Here is a 15,105-nt window from a genome sequence, read left to right on the forward strand (position 1 = left end):
CATGGCGGAGGCGGCTTCGCAGGTAGCGGAGCGGGTGCCCGGGAGCAGCAGGGGGCCGCGGGAGGCTGCCGTATGCTTTGTGCCGCTCCTCACCTCTGTAGTCCGCACTGGGGGGAAGGGGGTCTGCTTTGAACGTTGGCCTTAGGTTTTGTTTCAGGCTCCATCACCTACTGTCTGTGCTTCTCCCCTTCCCGCAGGATCTGCTGCTGGCAGCGGCGTTTGTCTCCGATGCGCAGTACAACAGAAACATTCCTTTTAAGACCTCCCCGGAGGCAGTCAGGTAAGGGGGACCGTGTCCCCACAAGCACCCCTGCCGTCCCGTGGGAGCAGGGCTCCGTGCTGGTTTCGAAGTCAGTGTGCGGGGCAGTCGAGGAGGGATGCGAAGAACCGACCGCAACTGTGTCCGAAGAGCGACAGCTAAACAAGTCTGGGGGCCTCGGGCTCACGGGCTGTGTGCTGGAGAGGTTGGAGGGGCGGGATGCACAGAACCGGATTTAAGGTGAAACGTGGATGTTGAATGGGGCTTAGTGCATCTGGGAAAGGAGACAAAAGCTTGCTTTTTCCTAGAGGAAAAAAAAAATCAAATTTTTCAAGACTGAAGCTGCAGCACTCTTGTGGGAATGAGGAGTTTGGAGAGCTTGGTCAGCCCTCACCTCTGTGGAAGGGGATGCTGGAGTGTGGCTGTGCTGGGTGTAAGTGGCAGGGTTTGGGTAGCGGGGGACTGCGTGGTTGGCCTGGGTGGGAGAATAGCCCTGTGCTAGGTGGACACCTGTGTTGCCAGCTAGTGTGGCAGTGGGTGACGCCAAGCCGCTGCCCACCAGAACTTCAGCGAATTGATAGAGCAGATGGTGAGTTCGCTCAGGTGTACTTCAGAATGGGTGGTAGCTGCTAGGGGAGTAATTAAAAGCTCATTGATGATGACTTGGGGAATCTCACTTAAGACTGTTTTGCCTGCTACAGTGGCTCTCTTCACTTTTAGCTGATGGTTAAGAGGCCAAGCAGCTTCAGAGAGGTGATGTGTCCCTCCAGCTAGGATTGCTTTAGGCAAACTGTTTCTTTCTGTAAAACTTAAGAGAAGGTGGCTAGTGTGGAAGGGAACAGCAATACAGGGCTGCCCACAAAGCAGTGTGTGAGCATTAATGACTCCTGTAATGACCCCACAAAACCCTTCCCTTTATACTTAGTTCTCATGTCTTAGCTGATAAAGTTTTTGGGGTACCTTGGAGACACAATTGTGGCTAGGTATGTTTGTTACAAAGGATTTGAGCAGATGGATGCTGTTGTGTCGTGTAGCTGTAATGCCTGTCTGCTTTGGAAAAACAGACTGTGTGCATATAATCTTGTACTGCCCAAGCATGCTCAGTATAAATAGTAGAAATGAGCAGGGTTTAAGTGGCTGTGTCTTTGATGGTGTTATTAAGGGTAAAATATCATGTCACCTGCCCCGTAGCCTTTATGCAAGTGGTTATTGGGCAGATGAAATGACTGTTTGGCAATGTTGGCAGCTGTTTTTTATTGGCAGAGAAACCATATGCTCTACAGATCTGCTCTGCATCTCCCCAGAGGAGCCACTGTTGCATGCCACTGTGTGAAACATCCTGTGGGAGGCTTGGAGCTGGATGTGTTCATGGCTATTACTAGCATTCACCAGAGGTTTTGCTGCCTATAGGGACAGAATACTGCTTAAGCTCTGTATATATAAAAAAAAGCTTACTGTGAAACTCCATACTGTTCTCTGGTGGCTTTTCTTATCTCTTTGCCTTTTAACCTGCAAAGAAAGGGTGTTAGATAACTAATCAGATTTAGTTTGTGTGTCATGTGGATACCTGATCTTAGCAGAAGTTTGCACTCAAATTAAGGAGCAAGGTAATGACAGAAAAGGAAACGGCTTTACCAAATCTGTATGTTGCAGTCTTAAACTGAACCGAAGAATGCCTGTGTTCCACCTTCCTGGGCTTTTTGCTTCCGGAAAGGGAGTGTAGCATCCATCAGCTATGAGACTATAAGAAAGGACCAGGAAACAAATTGCCAAATCCCTATCTAGCCAGAATTGTGCTGCTCTTGCCCTTCCTCCATGGCTGTTTGGGACAGCATGTGCTGTTCTTTCAAAATGCATTTGGTGAACACATGGGTATGTGTACTGAAGCCTTCATTTATGGTGCCACTGCCCTCTTTCTACAGGCTTTATTATCTCTATAACCACTGGATTATGCGAACCGCCACCTACTTCTTCATTTTTCTCAACCTGTCCCTTGCAATGTTTGAAGAACCTGCTGTATATCCGCTCCCCTTCCTGGTAAGTTTTCAATATAGAAGCAGCAGTGCAAGTATCACTGTGTTGCTTGGTGGAGCAAGCAAGGGTTTCTTGCTTGAAACTAGTTGTCAAGAGATAAATGGTGCTAATATTTCTCTTGATATCCTGAAATGGGAACAAAAAAGCGGTATAGGAGCTAGACATGGGAGCCATCATGGCTGTCAGCAATGACTGATGTGACTGTGGACAAAGACACGTTGCTTTTCTGCATCTTGGAGAACAATTCTAGCCTTCTATGTGACCCAAGTTCAGTCTTCATGCCTGAAAGCAGAAGCGGAGAGTTGCCCTTAGGACTGATTTTTCTGTAGCCTTTATTTGTCCTGCACTAGTGTGTTTGAGAAATGTGCTCCTTGAATCCTAAGCAAATAGAAATTTACTGGCTTTGACCTGCCTGTGGAAGGGAATATCACAAAAGGCAGCCTGAAACTATTGCTTAGCACTGGCTATGTGAGCCTGTAAAACAGCTGACAACAAAACCCACTGGAGAAACTTTTATACTGCCTCTGGTTTTCTTTTGGCTGTACCCCAACCTGAACGTACCCATCAGTGTGAAGAAGGCTGGTGCTGCTCTTGGTTGTCCTGACTTGGGCCCCTTCTCTTTCTGCAGGTCACCTCTGTGGTTGAGGTGTTGTGCCTTGTGGTGTTCTTTGGCCGACTGACACATTTTGCAAAAGTCACCCTTCGCAATGTGTTCTGGAAGGATACCAAGAATATCTGCATCATGGTTGCAATCCTGGTGAGTTAGGCCTAGGGAAGCACCCAGAGTTGAAGTGTACAGTGTGGAGGTGGCCTCTTTCCTCCTATTGCTTTCCCGATAACACAGGCCTGATTTTCAAGGGCTCTACAAGAGCCATGGCCAGATCAACCAACAGTTGGGCCTGTCCTCACAAACCTGTCATGTGGGCATCTGTCTTGTGTTGGGTAACCCTATTGTCATCACCATCTAGACCCATTTCCAACATTGCTTCTGGGAATTTTCCTTCTTTCTTCTACAGTTATCCCTAACAGACTTGGCCATATATGGGGTCCTCAGGATGTATGATGTGAGGAGCATTCGATGGTCAAGAATTGTGAGGCCCATCTTCCTGATCAACTTTGCAGAGAGTCGCCAGGTAGGGAAGAGGTCTGGTGGGATGTATCCCTGGTGCAGGGTCTGGTTTTGGACAGCCTGCTGCTTTTTGAGAAGCAGGGGATTTTTGTGCAGAAATGGCATCATTTAGGCTCCTTTGAATGAAGGCTTCTCTCAGAAGTAGCCTAAAGCAAGAACTAAAGATGGAGAAAAGTGTGTTTGCACTGGTGCTGCCTGGGCTGTGTTCCAAGTACTGAAAGGCTTCTCCCTGTACTGATGGGCTGGGTTACCGCTATCCAGAGACCTAAGCGTGCTTGGGGCTGGAACTAGAACTTCTCAGCAAGCACAGTGCTGGGATGGTTTTAGGGAAGATGGTACTTAACAAAGTCTAAGACTGCATGGAGAAGGAAGAACGTTTCTTGTAAGGTCAGCCTGTGGGCTGTGCTCAGTCCAGCCTGTGTGGAGGGGCAGTCTCTGTTTGCAAGCAGTCAGATGCTGTCCTCAGGAGATGTGAATGTGAGCAGCACTGCAGATGAGAAAACTGTTTCTCTCTGGGTCAGGGCCCAGGTTACTTATTTCTGGAAGTCTCCTAGGCAAACAAGCACAAGTGTCATGCTGTTCTCAGAAACTGGACTTACAGTCTAGATGGGTGACTTGGACTCTGATGCCTCTTGTCACGGGGAGATCTTTGCCCTGCTGCTCAAGATCATTTTGGTCCCAACTTACAAATGAATAAATGACTGTGGTGTGGAGACCTGGAGGAGGGAGCAGTTGAACTCGAGCATGTGTTTTGTGGCCTGAAGCTTCTGTCCGTGATGAGTCCCCTGCAGCAAGAGCATCTCAGCAGTGCCACAGGGCCCTCTGTCTCTTGGCTATCTGAGTTCATGATGGCATGCAAATAGGGTTTGTCCTTCTAGCATCCCCTCTGGGGAATGAGGAGGAATGGCCTGGTACTCTTGCATGGGTTTTAGCAGAGTAGCTGGCACATCTGGGTCAGAATCTCTCCTGCCAGGTGACAGAAGAATGTCCCACTTTGCTTGCATGTCCGTGTGTAGGTGTTTGATCCAGATAGGATGGTGAGGGGAAGAATGGGTACAATCTTGCCTCTAAACACTTTCCTTCTCCCTAGCAGATTCGAAGAGCCTTCCGCAGCATCCGCAACACACTGCCAGAGATCACCTATGTCTTCTTGCTCTTCATGTTTAGCCTTCTTATGTTCTCCCTCATGGCCTTGAAGCTGTTTGGTGAGAGGTGTGAATACTTCCTTTGCTCAGAGCTGGGTGGGAAGAATGTGTGTGATACTTTCAGGCAGGAGGGAATCTGGCAACTCCAAACAGTTACTAGTGAATACAAGCACTGCTGATATGTGCAGTTTCTGTGGTGGAACATGTGATCTCTGTGCTTAACTTCAGATTGTCCTTTTCCTCTTAGGAATCTTCAGACAGCAGAAGGCTTGCCATATTTCAGAAACTACTTAGAAATTGTCTTTGACCTCTATGTGCTGGTGACGACAGCGAACAGCCCGGATGTTATGTATGTATGCTGAGCTTGCAGTCTTTTTGTTGTGAATGCTGGTGTCCTGCTCCTAGTGGCCAGATCTCTGGTTAGAACAATACTGTGATTTGCACAAGAAGGTATTTCAGAGCAGCAACAGGGTTTTTACTTTTCCAGCCTTCAGGGGCTTCATGAATTCTCAGCCATCTGTTTTATAAATGGCTCTGAACCACAATCTGAGGTTAGGAAGGCTTTTAGAAAAGAAGCAATAAAAATACTGCTTTCCGAATGACCCAGTAGCTGATGAAGGCTTAAGCTGGAGGGACAAACATACAGTCTTTTGTGAAAAGGATGTATGTGCTGCAGTGATCAGGTGTCTTTTCTCTTGTAATATTTGCAAGTCTTTCTGTGCAGACTCCTTTTAATTTGTACATCTGTGTTAAACTTATGTGAGGGTTGGGCTTTCCATCCTCATTTCTTCTAACTGGATTCCCATTTCGATTTGTACTGTGAAGGTGCCATCAAAGATGGGGGGCAGGGAGGAATGGCGCACTCATTTGTACACTGGAGATGTACTGAACAGAACTGGGGTGTTACAGGGACCCTGGGCATTTAGACAGAAAAATGCTGCTAGTCCTCCTAGAGTAAGTGGAAGAGGAGGTCTGTGTGCAGTCAGGGTCTGTGAAGGCAATAACCAGCTTGTGACTGAGACACCACCTCAAGACTCTGCACTTAAACTTAGCCATGCTGACAGAAGCTCAATCTCTGTGCTTTCTCCTCTGCATCCCTTCAGTCAGAGCCTGATAAACTAGAATGAAAATGTAGTGGAAGACAACTGTTCTCTAACTGAACTAATGCATGGGTTTTAGCTTGGGTGTTATCTGGCAACCTTTATCTAGCTATCCAAAACAGTACTTAGATATCCATCTGGAAGACTGTTTTCTTGTGGCTTCTTTTATGTCCGTGTTTGCCTAGCAAGTAGCAACCTCTCTCCCCTTCTCTAGGATGCCGGCATTTGACTTCAGCTCATGGTATGCCCTGTTTTTCATTGCCTTTGTCATCATCAACACTTATATCTTCATGTCTCTCTTCCTGGCTGTTGTGTACAACAACTACAAAAAACACCTGAAGGTAATGTTTGGAGGAGCAAATAGTAATTGGTGACTGCCTGCTGTTTGATAGAACCTTGTAATGAAATATCTGGCTTTCCCTTGGAAAGCATCTGCCTCTGGAGAAGCGGTTCAGCTTCTTGCCTTTGCACTGCAAATAACAAGCACAGGTCCACCTTTCATATCATGGGGATTGTTGCAAGTTCTGTTTTTAGCATTTAACAATGAAACATTCTGTAGTGCTGTGGGCCCAAGAAGTTGCAACTGGTGTCTCTGTGTTATTGCTGTTGTTAGAGCCTTAGTCCTACCTCAGAAATGCTGGCTCTATGCAGGAGACTGATTTGAGTTGGCTATAAGCACACAGCACACTTTATCTGCCATTGCATATGCTCTTAAAGCAAAGGAAATGTAAGTGGAGGTGTACGTGAATCAGAATTCTTGCTGCTCCTACCCAAACTGAGTAGGTGCAGTTTAGTACTTGTGATCAAAGGGTGAGAGCTGGAAATTCTGGGTGCTTCCATGAGGGGACTGACATTTTCTCAGTAAGCAGGTTGCTAGGTCTTCCCAGAGGCTGGTCTCCCAAGGGTATAAGATTCTGTAGCCTGCTCATAATTGTGTGCAGAGTAGGATCTCTACCCCGATCTCAGCAGTATTCACTTACGCATGGGAAGCATGTGTGGACGCATCCTCTTTGTTTCTGTGACCTGTGAACATGCAGATCCTGTGATCTTTGTCTCCTTCCTGTTAGACACTATCCTTTGTCTCTTCTTCCGGTTTTTCAATGCATCTCCCAGCAGCAAGAAATCCATTGATCCTTCCAGAGTGCTGTACAGACAGTCCACATTTGCCTGTTAAATAGCACTACTCATCACCCCCACTGACTGTGCTGTACTTTTTTCTAATATACTCCAAGTGTGTTCCTCTGAGTCTTGCATCTCTGTGCCATGAAATGATTTTCTTTTAAAAAAAAAAAAAAGAGGAAAGGTGACTGAAGCTGCCTGAATCACAATACTCTCTCTCTAGAACGAGATCCGTAAGCTTGCTTACATGAAGCACTGCAAGATGATAGAGGCCTTCAACATCCTGAAGGAAGAGGAAGGAGCGCAGTTTGTGGTTAGAGAGGCCCAGTGGAAGCAGCTTGTCAAGCTAGTGGCTCCTGATATCAGCAACTCCCACCGAGAGCTGCTGCTACGCATCTCGGATGACGAGCAGAAGGGTTTCATAGGTGAGTAGTGGGGCACTGTTATGCTCAGGGGATTGTAGAGGAGCCTGAGGTCATAAGCCTGATCCTTCAGGGGTTTTGGCACTGGGACTTGTGGTCTGTAATGGACCCAAAGGGACTCTAGGCCACTCTTTCTGCTTCCTTCAGATTGCTTGAGTCCTGAAAGGTGGTTCTTTCTGCCTGTGCTGTAGCCTGTGTCATGTATGCTGTGGGCAGCTCTTCATGGCCATTTGACATCAGGCCAAGCTCACCATGGAGAATGGGACCTCCTGTTCCCAGCACAGGACAAGGAAAGCCTCCCTTGTTACCAGATTCCTCCAAGCAATGTGGCTTCCCACACAGTCCTCTGGAGCCTTTCACCCTGCTCCTGCTGGAAACAGGATATCAGGAGAGACGGGTCAGTCTCCTCATGCTAGATCATGCCCATCCTGATCATTAAAGGTTTGTGCTGGTTGTTGGCCTATAGCTTGAGCCAGTGTCCCAGTAATGGATCAAGAGCAGCTGCTTGAGTACTGAGATCAGCCTGTTTTGTGGTGGATACTGCTCTGGGCATGTGCTTTGCCTGATGCAGCAAACAGATACTGAGTCCACACTGCTGCAGCTAGCATGCATATAGGTTTGTGTTTGCTGGACACTGTTTTTAATAACAGCAGACTGATGTGTAGTGCTCTCCCCTACTGTAGACAAGAAGTCATTTGTACAGCTGGCAGATCTCCTCAACATCCAGGTGATTACCCTGAAAATACGCAGCCATCCACTGGGGCAATGGATGCCTGGTGTATACAAGTCAGCCCTGAGTCGGTTCCTGCGCAGCATGGTTAGGCACAGGTAAGCCTCTGCTGCTGGAGCAAGCAGCTCTTAACGTTCAAAGGGCTGCAGAGCAGTGGTGTTGCAAGCAAATGCTCACCTGGGTGTCATGCTGGAAAGCACAAACTGCATCTAAGCAAATATTGGGGCTTCTGTTATTAAAAAATGGTCTGTGGACTAGCTGTGCTCTTGACCTACCTTCAGTGGTGTGGAGAAACTAGACTTGGCTATTGTCAGCTCCATACCTCTTTCAGTCCCACTTGTTCAGATCTTCTATAGGTGCTGAGTGTAAATAGCTTCTACTAAAAGCAAGAAGTGCTTTATGGCCTGCCTTGAAGGACTAGACTAAATGCTTCACTTAAAGATGATCTCTCCTCAGCAGACTTTGCTGCAAAGCTGCATTGTGCTGCTTCACTGGGTCTTAACAAGTTGGTACTATGAGCAACTAGTGCTCTGTTTGACACTTGAGTCTTCCCGGAATGGCAAAATAACTGAAATAGACCATCTCTAGAAGTTTCTTCCTATTGTAACCCCCTCACTCAAAGCAGGGTGAACTGGAGTAGGCTACTTGGGGCTGTGTCCGGTTGGGTTTTGAGTATTTCCAAGGATGGAGACTCCATAACCTTTCTGCAGTCTGCTCCAGTGGGTTTTTTAACCATTGGGTTAAAAAAAAATAAAAAGCAAGTGGTTTTGTTTAAATGGAAAATCTTGTATTTCAACTTGTGCCCCTTGCCTCTTGTGCTTCCACTGGATACCACTGAGAAGAGTCTGGCTCTGTCTTCTCTACACCTTTCCATGAGGTATTTATACCTATTGAGAGTCCCCTGACCCTCTTCCCTCTCAGGCTGAACAATCCCAGTGCTCTCCACATGTAATGTGTTAGACTATCCTATCCTTTAATCAGTTTTGTGATCCTTTGCTGCACTTGCTCCGGTATGTTCGTGTCTCTTGTACTGGTGAGTCCAGTTGTGGACACAGTACTCTAAATGTGACCTTACCAGTAAATGGGGAAAATCTCTTCCATGGAGCTGTCACACTTCCTAGCATGGGCCAGGATGCTGTTGGCCTCCTTTGCCACCAGGGTGCATTGCTGGCTCACGTTCAGCTTGTCAACCAAGACCCCCCCCCACTCCCGACCCTCTGGTTCACCCCCAGCCTGTGCTGGTGCCTGAGGTTATTCCTCCGTAGGAGCAGGACTTTGCATTTCCCTTTGAACATGGTGGGGTTCCTCTCTGCCCACTTTCCAGCTTGTCCAGCTCCCTCTTGGCTCCAGGACACCCATCTGGTGTACCCGTCACCCCTCCCAATTCTGTATAGTCTTCTGTTTTACTCATCTAGTCTTTCTGCTTGAGAAATGCTGCTTGTCTTGTTGAAAACTTAGTTGCATTCAGTCTCTTAACACTGGGAGCATTGGCAATGGTGTACCTTAAAGGCTTGTGCTCTACTTTTTGTTGGACTTAAAGGGCAAAGCTAAACTCTGCAGTAACTTTTCTAAACTCTCAGGTTTGGGGACAACTGATGGGTAAAGGTAATTCCCTAAATGGCAGAGTTTGACAGGAAGCAAAGAACTCTTGAAATAACTTTTACCACCTTGGGATTGGCAAACTGATGTTTCTTTTTCTTCCTGCAGGGGATTTGTTTGGACTTATGATGTGATCATTCTAATAAACGCCATCTTCATTGCTCTGGATGAGGAAACCCCTTATATTTCTTATGCAGAGTGGGTCTTCCTTGCTTTGTATATAATTGAGATACTCCTGAAAGTGTACACTTATGAACCAAGGGCGTTCTTTGGCAAAAATCAGTTCTGGAACTGGTGAGTGGGATAAATGTTTAAGGGTGGTGTGAAGTGTGGCAAGATCTTTGTGTTTTTCTCCTCAAGAACTGAAGGTCTTTTGTAGAGATGGGCCACTTAACTCATGTGTCAGGATGTAATTAAACTGATTGTATGCATCAGAGGACAATGTGCTGGCCTAACCTGGCTCTGACAGAGACTACTGTTTTCTGCCCCTCTCTATCTCAGTCAAAAGTGCCTCTGCAGCATGTGAAGATAGTGGCTGGGCAGGGGGAAAGTGTTTTGCTGAACAAAGCTTTCCCATCTTCCCACCCTGCAAATGGTTTGAGATGATGCAGGACTGTCTTGCACAGATGTAAGGAAGAGAGGGTCACTGCTTTTATGTTGTGTGGCAGCTTAAGTGCTCATTCTTTGTCGCTGCAAATCTAACAGCCACTGCCTTCCCTTGTGCTAGGTTTGATACTCTCATCATCTTTGCTGCCTTGACTGCAACGATACTCAATACCACCCTGAGATCGAGTAAGTGCAGCTTAAGCAGTCTGCATGCATCTGGGAAACTTGGTGGTCTTGAATTGTCTTTTGCCGTCACCTTGGGCTTGGGAGGCTTTTTGACAAGACAGTGAATTTTCTGTAGGGTTTCTAAGAACTAACCCAATCTCTTTCTTTTTTTATAGCTACCTGTTGTAAATAGTGTTTACCAAGGACATAATCATAACAAATGTAGGAACATGCTTTGGGTCTATGCTTATTTTTCATAACAAATAAAAAAATATATTTTTTCCTTTCTCAGCCACGAAGTACAACAGCCAACAGATCCTGGACATTGTCTTTATCTTAAGGGTCCTCAGGCTAATAAGGATTGTTGACAGCATTCAAAGGTAATGAGGAGAATGGGATAGGGTTGTGTGGTTTTGGGGGTGGGGGGCAGGCTGTGTCAGAGGCTAGCTGAGTCAGTGCCTTGAGCTGCTCTGCATGGCTGCTTTAGACTGACCGTAGTCACTCAAAGCATCCCAAGGCCTTGTCTCAGTCTGCCTGGGATGAGCCCAGTTGCTGCAGCCTCTCTGGAGACTTACTAATATAATAAATAAGGATATGTGGGGAACACATGCTGGGTGGCATGTGATGATAAGCAAGCATGGGCTTTAAAAGAGCCTCCCCACAGCAGGTGTTGTCACAAATCATTTGCTGTAGGTTCCGGGTCATCATGAACACACTGATAAACATCGTACCAACAATGCTGACATTTGGTGGGCTGACTCTGGTAAGAAATCCTTGTATCTTAGCTTAAAGCACTCCAGTTTTACTGGAATGTGTCTTAAGTCTTGTGCTCATGCTGTTTCCAAAAGGATAAATGCAAATCTTCAGAGGGTGGGCCTTTGAAACTGTAAGTGTCCACTTGATTCTTGGTCATTGCACTTGTAAATGTGTGCAGAGGGTTGGGTTCCTGCTAGTTGCCAGGTCAGGACATCAGTTTTTTGCTCCACTGGGCAGTGAGGATGTTCTGTGCAGTCTGGGCTTCACACTGTAAGGAATCAAACTATGGTTTGGGCAAGAAGCTGAATGAGAAACCTGTTTCTCAAATAACATCTTAGAAATAGCTTTTATTATGATTTGAGAAAACTTAATGTATTTGGGCTGGAGTTCTTGGCTTATTATTCCTGCTCTTGAGTGGCTTGGGTCTCTTGGATTCTATGCTGCTTCTCAGCAGCTTGCCGTGTCTGTAGAAGCTGGAAAACTTGTTGGAACTCTGAACTTGCCATGGAGTTTGCTGCTCACTGGAGAAGCAGGTGACGGGGTTTCTCTTCCCAGGTTGTGTACTGTGTATTTGCTATTATTGGCATGGAGTTATTCCATGGGAAAATCCAGTTCTTCCCTGCAAACTCAAATGCTCCTCATTCCCTGGAATGCGGAAACGCAGCTCTCAAGGATTCTCTGTTTGCCCGTGCCAAATACTGCAAGAACAACTTCAACAACTTTGCCTCTTCCTTCATTGTCCTGATGGAGCTCACTGTAGTCAATCAGTGGCATGATATCCTTTGTGGTGGAAGGTCCAAACTAGAGCTTGGTGATCCATGTTCTTCCCAGACTCTGTTCTTCCCCTTGTATTGTATGCACCCATGTGTGTAGTGCCAGACAACAGAGAAATGGTCCTTGCAGGGGGCTTTGTTCAGATGCTCATTGCCGGGGAATATTATCTGGTTCCTCCCCTATCACCACTTTACAGTGAGATGTTGCTCTCCTTTAGCGCTCTTATCCTTAACTCCTGCTGTATTTTTTGCCAATGGATTTGCCAATGTGACGGTTCAGCCTGCGAAGCTGTATTTCATTGCCTTCCACATTGTGATGGTGATAATTATTGTCAAGTAAGTTTTGGTTTTCACTTAGGGAACAGAGCTCCCTCTTCCCTCCAGCCATGGCTCTGCTGGTGGTCCTGGGGTCTCACATGGTGTGACTCTTACAGCCAGGACATGTCATAGACGAATCTGCTGCATCTATTCTTAACTCCACTGAGTGCTGTTCTGACTTAGAGATCCCCACCTCCAGCACAGGAGGGTTTGGAGTGCTGGTGAATGAGCCTGGGAATACTGAGAGAGTAGTTGATGCCCAGAAGCAGGGGGGGATGCCAGTAAGGAAATGCTGTTATGTAATTCTGCTCATCATTTCTTTCAGTATCTTTGTGTCGTTCATTTTGGAAGCTTTCTTTGTGGAGTACTCTCTTGAGAAGAGTGAAGTAGAAACAGCCATTGAACGGAAAATCCAGGAGCTGGGAATGGGAGTTCAAGAGTAAGCCCCCAAAAGCGTAGTGCTGGATGTGGCTGGCTTGGAACAGTTGAGGAGGGCTGTGGGACTGGAGGAAAAAGCCACCCTCTGTCCTGAGGTGTGAGCTGAGACTCCTCTTCCTTGTCACAAAGTTCTTGCTAACTTGTCATGACCATATAGGCTTGGTCTGGATGTTAGCAGAAGGCTACTCATGTAGGCCTTGCAGCTGCCTTGCTGGACTCTTCCAGCCCCAGGCTGTTGCCAGAGGACAGGATTGATGCTGGAGACTTAACAACATGACTGGTGCTTGCTCTGCCCAAGAAAATCCTGCTGGGTACCTGTGGGCCCCGGGGTAGGATGAGTATGAATTTGAACAGAATGTATAATGGCTGAGGTACAAATGCTCTTTCCTTCATTTCCCTGTGGAAACCTCCTCTCTGTTCAAGATCCTGTTACTTGCTATAGTCAAGAGCTACCTGAATTCAGTCCTGATATATAACATGTTAGGAAAAAAAAATTTCACAGGAGTGGTTAGACAGTGGAATAGGCTGCCCAGGGAGGTGATGGAGTCACCATCCCTGGATGTGTTTAAGGGTTGTTTGGATGAGATGTTGGGGGATATGATGTAGGGTGTGGAGTAGGGCGGATGGTTGGACTCGATGATCCCAAGGGTCTTTTCCAATCTGAATAATCCTATGATTGTCTCCAGGGTAACTTCTAATCCTTTTTGTGTAGGGATGAGCTCCAAGATGAACATCTCATTGATAACATGGAGAGTGCTGAGCATGACCTTGAGGGGGAAGGTGGAACAAAGCCACAGTCTAAAGGGCTGATGTTTAAAATTGCCTCCAAACGTAAGTGCAGCCCTACACTGTGCCCAGTCTTTTGCTGAAGAGAACATGGCTCTGAACTGTCCCTGATCATGGCCTCCTTGGGGAAGCTTCTCACCACTTCTGCTTCCTTTGGGCTAGAAACCCACCTGCAGGTTTTGAGAAAACTGGACACACTAATGTTTGCTGTTTCTTTTCACTTCTGTGGCAGCTTCTTTTCCTGTCTTCTATCTCATCTTCTGTGCATGCTTGTCTTCAATTCAGTAGCCAGTCTGTGAAGATACCTTGGTGGCTGAGGTCCTGCTGTTGCCAAGAAGTCTGTCATCTTTTCTCCTGCCTATATGCACTGCAAGTTCCTCCTGGTTTGGATCACAGGGTGACTATATGCTCCTTTACTCTAGCTTGGTAACTTTTTTTTTCTCCTGCTGGCTTTCTTGCTGTTCCTTAGCTATTTACCAAGCTCATGCTTCTTGGCGCAACTGATTGGGATCATAAATCTGGGAATGGAAGTGCTTAAAATACTAAAATAATGCTCTTACCCTTTACAAGCATTCACAGTGCTTAAAAGTATATGGGGTAAAATACTAGGGAACATCGCTTGGGGCATTTGTTTTCTTGCCTGTTTAGTGTAGAACATGAGGAGCAGCCTTTGAGTAAGGGTTGCCTCAAGGTAGCCACTACTTAATTTCTGTTGAAGAGTAGAATGGATGCTTACAGTGATTGTTTGGGGTTGTTTGGTTTGTGTTTGGTTTTTTTTGTGTTTTGTTTTTTTTTTTTGCCACCTACAGGGTACAGGACAGTTGACTCTCTGCTACAGCGTATGTTTGAGGCAGAGATACACCTTGAGGATGAAGGCCCTTCATTTGAAGAGTTCTTAAACATGTCCTCTACTGCTGCTGTATGCAGTAATGTGACTTCTGAGAGTGCCGCATAACAGGAGCGATCTGCCAGAGTTGACGAGGAGGAGCAAACTCTGAGCTGCCTGAGTCTGGAGCATTTTCCCTGGCTGGCCACCTTCAGCCACTGCACTTATGCCCCTGGGGCCAGATTACACAGTGGAAGGGGCAGCTGATGTCGGAAACAGCTTCGTCATTTAAAGTCTCGTATAAACGTTGAAACTGGAAATACTCTCACAGGAAAGCAGAGGGAGAGTTGGTGTAGCAGACTGTGCCTGTTGAGTAATGGTGCCATAGTCAGTATGTTATGAAATACCTACTTCTTGTAACTGGAATCTTGTATTACAGCACTTTTATATGCATATATGGACCAATGTAAGCTGAATTAAACAGCTCCTAAGTACATTAAATTCAGCAGTCAAAAAAAAATGACCAGTTGTCCCAGAGTTAATGATGGGAGGGGGTGTGGGGTGTGCCGCATCATATCCTCCGCGGTGTGGGCTGCTAACAGGCACAAAGCCCTGTGAACCTGGGGAAATGAAGACAGGGAGAGGGCCGTGGGCTCCTCGCCACTCCCCTGTTTATTTTTACATGGGGAGGCAGCAATCTGAGCGGAGCCGAGGACAAGTTTTGCTCAGCAGGACCGAGGTGCAGTGAACTGTGTTGCCAGGACCTGTCCTCTGCAAATCTGAACTTGTTATTTTATAGACCGACTCTTGCCCGCCGCCCGTGCCCGGGTAGGCCCGGCCCGGCCCGGGCCTTGGGAGTCCCGCACCGCCCTCCCGGCACGGCCCCGGGCGGGGGGCGGG

General features: G+C 46.9%; 2 protein-coding genes across 7 annotated transcripts in view; both read left to right on the forward strand.

Annotated features, from left to right (window-relative positions):
* The first annotated feature begins 1 nt into the window (after position 1).
* On the forward strand, positions 2-14,706 carry LOC113478687 (two pore calcium channel protein 1-like). Of its 6 annotated transcripts, none has more exons than XM_026846095.1 (19): positions 2-22; positions 198-280; positions 2,182-2,296; positions 2,922-3,050; positions 3,310-3,426; positions 4,516-4,634; positions 4,815-4,916; positions 5,882-6,008; positions 7,010-7,211; positions 7,892-8,036; positions 9,646-9,831; positions 10,265-10,329; positions 10,601-10,688; positions 11,002-11,071; positions 11,620-11,839; positions 12,083-12,173; positions 12,481-12,594; positions 13,306-13,424; positions 14,189-14,706. In XM_026846095.1, exons 1-19 carry the CDS (start codon positions 2-4, stop codon positions 14,332-14,334), a joined length of 2,259 nt encoding a protein of 752 aa, XP_026701896.1. In that variant the 3' UTR covers positions 14,335-14,706. The 6 variants fall into 6 exon arrangements, 3 of the variants coding, with proteins under 3 accessions (XP_026701896.1, XP_026701897.1, XP_026701898.1); XR_003398111.1 differs by lacking the exon at positions 2-22 and adding an exon at positions 13,612-13,776 and having other exon boundaries at positions 58-280; positions 14,189-14,297; XR_003398112.1 differs by lacking the exon at positions 2-22 and adding an exon at positions 13,665-13,776 and having other exon boundaries at positions 58-280; positions 14,189-14,297.
* BUB1 (BUB1 mitotic checkpoint serine/threonine kinase) overlaps positions 14,662-15,105 on the forward strand; it is a 15,477-nt gene continuing 15,033 nt past the window's right edge. Inside the window, exon 1 of the mRNA XM_026844662.1 lies at positions 14,662-14,671. Coding sequence (XP_026700463.1) covers positions 14,662-14,671 — 10 coding nt within the window. The remainder of the gene's footprint in view (positions 14,672-15,105) is intronic.

This window comes from Athene cunicularia (genome assembly GCF_003259725.1).
Source record: "Athene cunicularia isolate RWA chromosome 3 unlocalized genomic scaffold, athCun1 chr3_part1, whole genome shotgun sequence".
Taxonomy (NCBI): Eukaryota; Metazoa; Chordata; class Aves; order Strigiformes; family Strigidae; genus Athene; species Athene cunicularia.

Coding starts and splice junctions, on each gene's coding strand:
- LOC113478687 (XM_026846095.1), top strand. CDS start 2: ATGGCGGAGGCGGCTTCGCAG. Junction 23..197: donor TGGCGGAGGCGGCTTCGCAG/GTAGCGGAGCGG, acceptor CCCTTCCCGCAG/GATCTGCTGCTGGCAGCGGC. Junction 11,072..11,619: donor CATTTGGTGGGCTGACTCTG/GTAAGAAATCCT, acceptor TTCTCTTCCCAG/GTTGTGTACTGTGTATTTGC.